The sequence below is a fragment of the Abramis brama genome (assembly GCF_963993115.1).
Source record: "Abramis brama genome assembly, chromosome: 16".
In the NCBI taxonomy this organism is placed as follows: Eukaryota; Metazoa; Chordata; class Actinopteri; order Cypriniformes; family Leuciscidae; genus Abramis; species Abramis brama.
Window position 1 is genome coordinate 23112925 of NC_139978.1, and position 8989 is coordinate 23121913.

The following is an 8989-nucleotide window of genomic DNA, read 5'->3' on the forward strand; positions in this document are numbered from 1 at the left end:
CTGACATAACTATCCCTTTAAGAGCAGTGAGTGATTTTCTCTTTATCATTTGTTGTTTGATTAACATTGACACAGACAGCAGCAGGTATTCACCATGAAATCAAAATTGACGATTCCTTTTTTTATGGAACATTGCGGTATTCATTATAAATGATTTATTCATGCTCATCTTTTTCTTTTTTTTAAATATCCGTGTGCTTTTGTAAGTTTTAATCAAAATAACTTCCCCTCCCTTTTGCAACAACATCTCTTCTGTGATGACATGTTACTGGTGCAAGATCACAGCAATAGCAAAACACAGTGATCCAATCAATTCCCAATGGACAAAATCAAGTCCAGCCCTAAAAAAAATTCTAGTTTGAGAAGCCGTTTCATTTGGATATATGTCACAAGAGGAAAAGAAAAGTCTATCACAACTTCCGTTTCATGTCAACTTTTAAGACCTCATGCATTGACCCAATAAACTGATACACATCTGATTTTCTCCCAACTTTTTAGGATCACTTAAAAGGGTCCTATTAAGCCCTTTCACAAAGTCTTGATTTTGTTTTTTTGGGTGTACTAGAGTAACTAGAATATGCTTGCATGCTTGATTGTTCAAAAAACTAATTATTTTTACATTATTACTAGAGATGCACCGATTACAATTTTCTGGGCCGATTCCGATTTCCGATTTTTGATTAAGTTTGACCTGCCGATACCGATTTTAGCCGATTCCGATTTCATTTTTTCTAACCACTTTACAGCACACACGAATATTTTTTTTATATCTTTTCTGTAATAGAACATTTTACAATTTGCATAGTACATATTTTTTTGAACAGATAATTACCAGGTGTGGGTAATTCACACACATCTAGTGCAGTGTTATGGAAGAACCATTTCCTTTTCACATTCAATATCCAAAATTGTATATATGTATTTAGCAAACTAAACATCTGTATGAAAACAGGGAATGGCAATAAAATAATATATAAATACAAAATAAAATAAATATAGCCTTGCAGTATAAAGATATTTCTCAAAGCACACACACACAGGCCTATTGCAATCACTTGTACAAACTGAATAATAAAACAAGTTTAAATGGGTACATTTTCTATAAATACTAGTCTTCGTTTTCTTTTCTGACATAGCCTACTCCAGTTCTTGTTAAAACAGGCAAATTCTGTGCATTTTGGACACTTTTTTGTGAAACCCTGTTTAGGCTATTTTGTCCATCAAAAGTGTGCTTTCCCTTTAATTGAGGGTGAGCAGTGCAGCAAATAGACTCGGCGCCGAAACACGCGCTTCACTGCTCGCGACGCTCCTGCTTGACGCTCACGCGCTGCTCCTGCTCCCGAAAAAAAATACGCGCTTGCGTTCTGAACGGACGTAATTCACGAGGTTTCCTACATGTGAGTTCTGTGTGCATGTGTGATGCTGATGTTGCGCGATGTTATTCATGCGGCGCCCGAGTGCATTTGACCGGCATAACATCGGCATTTGTCAGACTGACCGGCCGGTCGCCGGTCACGGCCGATCACGTGAAAATCGGCCAATTCCGGTCACCAGCCGATCAATCGGTGCATCTCTAATTATTACAGCTCCTCTCTCCCAGTCTGTCCCGAACGTGTTGTTTAGTTTCGGTTTTGATGAAGCCTCCTTCCGAGAAAAACTAGAGCCGTTTGTTTGTAGTTCTTGTAAAGTGGATTCTGTTAAATAAAATATCTCTCTTTGGAGTAGACTTTGAGCTTTGTAACCTTGCAGATCTTTTTTTATTCTCAAACAGCAACATTACACAAATTGAAAAAGTGAAAAAGCATAATAGGATAAGCATAAAAGTTCATCCAAAAATGAAAATTATCCCATAATTTACTTACCCTCAAGCCATCCTAGGTGTATATGACTTTCTTCTTTCAGTCTTCTTTATTCACGAACGAGAGGATAGAGTTTGATGCCCAGCCCTATTTGTTTGAACCTTTTATGATTGATGGATGCGCTTTTTGGACTTACTGCTAGGTTAAATCTAGGTTACCATTCGCTCCCATTATAAAGCTTGGAAGAGCCTTTTTTTATTATTTAAAAAAAATATATATAACTCTGATTGTGTTTGGCTGAAAGAAGAAAGTCATACACCTAGGGTGGCTTGAGGGTAAGTAAATTATGGGATAATTTTCATTTTTTGGAGAACTAATCCTTTAAGACATAACTGACTGTTTACACGAATACTCCACACAATGGGCATTTTGAAACAAGTGAATGTGACCATTCAAGCGCAAAGAGAACTGAATTTGGGATCGCATGCTGTCTCTGAGACTTTCTGTGTGTGTCAGTCAGCACGAGTACAGCATTGAGTTCTTTTTCATGCCTTATTGCGCTTAATTCATTTTAATATCATGCACGTTCCATTCTTATTTTCTAATTCATGCATGTTTCATCACTGTAAAGTGTCAACAATTTTAAGTAGTACTGCGCTATGCGGATAAATTTACATACCATGATATAAACAATATAGCAACTTTAACACTTTATATCGCCGCCACTATATATACAGTGAGGAAAATAAGTATTTGAACACCCTGCTATTTTGCAAGTTCTCCCACTTAGAAATCATGGAGGGGTCTGAAATTGTCATCTTAGGTGCATGTCCACTGTGAGAGACATAATCTAAAAAAAAAATCCAGAAATCACAATGTATGATTTTTTTAACTATTTATTTGTATGATACAGCTGCAAATAAGTATTTGAACACCTGAGAAAATCAATGTTAATATTTGGTACAGTAGCCTTTGTTTGCAATTACAGAGGTCAAACGTTTCCTGTAGTTTTTCACCAGGTTTGCACACACTGCAGGAGGGATTTTGGCCCACTCCTCCACACAGATCTTCTCTAGATCAGTCAGGTTTCTGGGCTGTCGCTGAGAAACACAGAGTTTGAGCTCCCTCCAAAGATTCTCTATTGGGTTTAGGTCTGGAGACTGGCTAGGCCACGCCAGAACCTTGATATGCTTCTTACAGAGCCACTCCTTGGTTATCCTGGCTGTGTGCTTCGGGTCATTGTCATGTTGGAAGACCCAGCCTCGACCTATCTTCAATGCTCTAACTGAGGGAAGGAGGTTGTTCCCCAAAATCTCGCAATACATGGCCCCGGTCATCCTCTCCTTAATACAGTGCAGTCGCCCTGTCCCATGTTCAGAAAAACACCCCCAAAGCATGATGCTACCACCCCCATGCTTCACAGTAGGGATGGTGTTCTTGGGATGGTACTCATCATTCTTCTTCTTCCAAACACGTTTAGTGGAATTATGACCAAAAAGTTCTATTTTGGTCTCATCTGACCACATGACTTTCTCCCATGACTCCTCTGGATCATCCAAATGGTCATTGGCAAACTTAAGACGGGCCTTGACGTGCTGGTTTAAGCAGGGGAACCTTCCGTGCCATGCATGATTTCAAACCATGACGTCTTAGTGTATTACCAACAGTAACCTTGGAAACGGTGGTCCCAGCTCTTTTCAGGTCATTGACCAGCTCCTCCCGTGTAGTTCTGGGCTGATTTCTCACCTTTCTTAGGATCATTGAGACCCCACGAGGTGAGATCTTGCATGGAGCCCCAGTCCGAGGGAGATTGACAGTCATGTTTAGCTTCTTCCATTTTCTAATGATTGCTCCAACAGTGGACCTTTTTTCACCAAGCTGCTTGGCAATTTCCCCGTAGCCCTTTCCAGCCTTGTGGAAGTGTACAATTTTGTCTCTAGTGTCTTTGGACAGCTTTTTGGTCTTGGCCATGTTAGTAGTTGGATTCTTACTGATTGTATGGGGTGGACAGGTGTCTTTATGCAGCTAACGACCTCAAACAGGTGCATCTAATTTAGGATAACAAATGGAGTGGAGGTGGACATTTTAAAGGCAGACTAACAGGTCTTTGAGGGTCAGAATTCTAGCTGATAGACAGGTGTTCAAATACTTATTTGCAGCTGTATCATACCAATAAATAGTTAAAAAATCATATATTGTGATTTCTGGAATTTCTTTTTTAGATTGTCTCTCACAGTGGACATGCACCTACGATGACAATTTCAGACCCCTCCATGATTTCCAAGTGGGAGAACTTGCAAAATAGCAGGGTGTTCAAATACTTATTTTCCTCACTGTATATATATATATATATATATATATATATATATATATATATATATATATATATAGTGAAAGTAAATTCTACTACATGAAGAAGGTAAAATTAGTTTTATCAAAGCAAAAATGTATCCAGATCTAAATGCATTTAAGTTCACTACAATCCCTGTTACTCCCTTCACAGGAGTTATATTTGGTGAAATGGAAGGGGTTCCCTGAATCCAGCAACACATGGGAACCTCGGAAGAACCTGAAGTGCATAGATCTGCTCAACCAGTTCTGGGAGGACTTGAATGTGGAGATGCGGAGACAGAATAAGCGTTCCGCCCCTCGTCGCCTTGACCCTGCCACCGTGTCGCAGCTTATCCAGCGGGCCAAACTCCGGCAGACCCTTAAGCTGTGGGAGGTACACCTCAACAGCTTGGGCGCCCACAAGGGCCACATCTATGTCCGGAACCTGGTCGACCTTGAGGGCCCACCTAAGAACTTCACCTACATAAATGACTATAAAGTTGGTGATGGGATCATGTTGAATGAGGTGTCTGTGGGCTGCGAATGCACAGACTGCCTAGGCAACCCTGTGGAGGGCTGCTGTGCCGGAGCATCACAGCACAAGTTTGCTTACAATGAATTAGGCCAGGTCCGCATTCGGCCGGGGTTGCCCATTTATGAATGCAACAAGCGGTGCCGCTGCGGGCTCGACTGCCTCAACAGAGTGGTGCAGAAGGGCATTCGCTATTCCCTCTGCATTTTTAGAACAGACAATGGCAGGGGCTGGGGGGTACGGACCATGGAGCGCATTCGCAAGAACACTTTCGTCATGGAGTACGTTGGGGAGGTAAGAAGCACGGAGGCTTCAGTCATATAGTTAGTGGATCAGATATTTTTAAATATTCTATTAATTTTTGTGTCATTTTATCATTTTAGTTTTTTAACTTTCAGTTGATCATTGTCGTGTAATCATGGGAATATGTTTTGCTTCGCTAGTAGATTAGTGGTATTATCAAGCAACCAATGTTTTCAATTTCCTTGTGATGGCTGATTGGCTGTTTATCTGTCTTTCCCAATAATAAGTCTGGCTTCATGATTGTTAAACTCTCTTTTTTCTGTTTTTCTTTAGATCATTACAACAGAAGAAGCAGAACGCAGAGGTCAAATATATGATAAAGAAGGCGCCACCTACCTTTTTGACCTGGATTATGTGGATGACGAGTACACTGTGGATGCTGCTTACTATGGAAACATCTCCCACTTTGTCAATCACAGCGTGAGTGGACTTGAGCTTGCATCTACTTGAAATAGACATGTTTTTATTTTATATGTATGAATTGAATCTTACATTTCCCTAAATGTCAGCAATAATCACAACACATTTTACTTGACATCACTCAAACTGTAGCTTGTCATTTAAAGGCAGTAAATTGAATGTCACAAAAGTGTTTTCTTCGTTTGTGTCCTCAGTGTGACCCAAACCTTCAGGTATATAATGTGTTTATTGATAACCTGGATGAGCGGCTGCCACGAATAGCGTTCTTTGCCACACGTGGGATAAAGGCAGGAGAGGAGCTCACCTTTGACTACAAAATGAAGAGTATGTATGGGACTGTCACTGTATAGAAAAAAGTAGCCTTTGCAACTTGACAAGTGATTTGGGGTCATTAACTTGGCCTTGACATACACTACCGTTCAAAAGTTTGGGGTCAGTCTTTTTTTTTGGAAATTAATACTTTTATTCAATAATGATGCATTCAATTGATCAAAAGTGACAGAGACATTTATAATTTTACATTGTCATTAAGAGTTATATTTCCAGTAGATGCGGTTATTTTGAACTTTCTATTCATATTCATCTGTTACTTGAGAACCAAATCACTATATTAGAATGATTTCTGAAGGATCATGTGACACTGAATAATGGAATAATGCCTGCTGAAAATGTCAGTAGCACCTCACTGCAGTACACAAGATCCAGGGGGCGGAGTTGGATCCAGATCTAAGGGGTGGAGATGGGTAGGTTTAGGGGTGGGTTTAGGGATCAGGGGGTGGAGATGGGTAGGTTTAGGGGTGGGTTTAGGGATCAGGGGGTGGAGATGGTTTAGGTATATGTAAGGTGGGAGGAGTTGGATCTGGATCCAACTCCTCCCCCTGGATTTTGTGTTCTGCAGTGAGGACCATCTCGAAAATGTAGCATTGCCATTACAGAAATAAATTAAATTTTAAATAGGGGTGTAACGTGTAACGATACACGTATTCGTATTGAACCATTGTGTACGAGGCGTTTGGTTTGTAATGCGTACATATTTAAATAGTTAAGTTATTTTTAATGTGATGACCAAAACATTACTTATTAATCCTTCAAAGAGTACCCTCATTTATAAAACTAAGAGTTTCAAGATGTAGGAAAACTCACACTTATTTGAAAATTTAAAAAAAAAAACATTAAATTACCATTGTAACCAGTAGGTGACTGGCATTTCCACTCCCAAATATTAATTTTTTAATCGTTTTGCTTTTGAATTATTATTTCGACATTATGAATAAAAAATGCTGCCATCAAATGTTAATCTGGAGCCTTGCAAACTTGAAATAAAACTGCACATTGTAATTTCTGTAAGTTAAGTCTATTTATTACCAAGGCATTTGTCAGTAATAAAGTCAAAATGGAGGAAAATGTGAATAACTGCGCTACAGGTTGATTTAAGGTGTGCCCCTAAATTTTCTGCTTGTGCGCCTAAAATTTTCAAAAGTCTGGAGCCCTGCAAATGACAGTAGGCTACACCAGTGGGAATACTTCAAACATGTTTACTCATTTATGCCGACATCACCCCAGTGTGTCAATAACTGGAACTAGACGAGAACAAGGAGAGAAACGCGCTACAAACCATCCCCGCAGCATTTAGTGGACACTCTCATCTTTCTGAAAAAAAAAAAAAAAAACTTAAAAATTGAGTAAAAGCACACAGAGTTCCATATAAATACAACATTTTTATTTTCTTTGTATTTGTTTATAACTACTTCAAGATTACATTTCATTTTTTTAGTGGCTCTGTGGCTGTTTTTGTTTGATATGCTGCTGAGAAGACACCCCAAAAGATGGGTCAAGTATAGCTCCATCATTGTTCAAAGTAAAAAGATCATACTTTATGATGTTAGTTTTAATAAATATATTTTTTTTTTAAATCAAGGAAATTTCTCTGGCATTTCTTTCTTATTGCTGTATCAAAAACGTACCGAACTGTGACACCAGTCATCGAACCGAACCGTGAATTTTATGAACCGTTACACCCCTAATTTTAAAATATATTTAAATACAAAAGTTATTTTAAGTTGGAATAATATTTCACAATTTGGCTTTGTTTTTTACTACATTTTGTGAGCAAAAGAGACTTCTTTCAAAAACACTAAAAGAATCATACCAAATTATGGAATGATTTGAAGGAGTAAAATCTATTTTTTCTTTCTCATTTTCCCCATAGTTGATCCAGTAGATGCAGAGAGCACGAAGATGGATTCTAATTTCAGTCTGACGGGACTCCCAGGATCCCCTAAGAAACGTATGCGCATGGAGTGCAAATGTGGGGTGGCGACATGTCGAAAGTACCTCTTTTAGAGGATGTTCATGCTGAAGAGGGACTGAAAGAAGATCATGTGTTCAAGTGAATATGTTGAAAGCATCTGCAGTTTAGGAACCGTTTTGGCAGGTGTTTTGTAATACTTCATTGAATTTTAAGTATATATATAAGTTTTTTTATTTCCCCAAGATACATTTTTTGTCCTCAGAATTGTTGTCTGCTTTAAATAGCTTATAAAATGTGCCATTAATCTTTCGATTTTTCCGTTAGAAAAGATGTGTAAAGGAAAAAAAGGGGCTTTTCAGTAATTGTTTAAAATCATATTTTAAATCATATCAAAGTCTTACACAAATGATTTTCATTTTTTAAACATTTAAATGGTCATGTTTTATTTGTTTGAATAAGAGGGATTCTTTTTACTTTTTCAAACAAACTTTTGTAGTGTAACTTTTTGCCATGTTTTTAGCTTATATCTTTAGACCAGTGTAAAATATGACAAAATCGTCAATGTCCTTCCTTCTATTTTTTTTTTTTTTATGACTTTAAATTACCACCAGGTGGCAAAATTTTACTATTAATGCACAGAAGAGAAGAATGTTAGGCAAAGGGAGGTGGACCTACATGAGATGTTGCCTTTCAAGCATGCAAAATGTTATTCTGTTTTATGTGAATATAGTCTTAACACATGACAAAATATATTCATACTGTCAAACTGGTCTTTCATTGAATGTATTTGAGAGCTGGACTTCATGGATGCATAAATGTGGGAGTGTGTGGTTATTTCACTGATCTGTCTGACTACTATTCAGGGTTGTTTTTCCAAATGTCTCATGAACCAAGTGTGGCAGTTGTTTCTAGTATACTTGTGTTTGCAATATTTTTGGGAAACAGCTCAGGGGGTTTTTCAGAACTGGACAGTGAAGCTGGAATGTGTGCTGTAGATTGAGATAATACATCTGGATTAGTTAATGCTCAGGAACATTTCCTTATTAAATTCACACAATTTTATTATAATTATCATCCTCAACCAAATCTGTGCATATGTATATATTAAAAAACTACCACTTGTTATTTTTATGTTTTGTATTAAAGAAAATCGAGTTACTTTGTCAGACCTCACATTTATCACACACTCCTGTACGTGCAACAAACTTTGTGTCCTTGTTTATTAAATCTTATCATGAGTTCTACAGCTCTGTGAATATAACTTTCAGTTTGGATAGTTTTACTGACATTGACAGCAAGCTTGATTTTAACATTGAAGGACTGCACACAAAAAAAAGCTCTGAAATAAATTGA

General features: G+C 37.9%; 1 protein-coding gene across 1 annotated transcript in view; it reads left to right on the forward strand.

The window, feature by feature from the left end:
* Positions 1–8882, forward strand: part of suv39h1b (SUV39H1 histone lysine methyltransferase b) — an 11306-nt gene extending 2424 nt beyond the window's left edge. Inside the window, exons 3-6 of the mRNA XM_084087496.1 lie at positions 4303–4956; positions 5239–5385; positions 5580–5709; positions 7595–8882. Of these exons, the coding sequence (XP_083943622.1) occupies positions 4303–4956; positions 5239–5385; positions 5580–5709; positions 7595–7728 (1065 nt within the window). The 3' untranslated portion in view covers positions 7729–8882. The remainder of the gene's footprint in view (positions 1–4302; positions 4957–5238; positions 5386–5579; positions 5710–7594) is intronic.
* Positions 8883–8989: the final 107 nt, after the last annotated feature.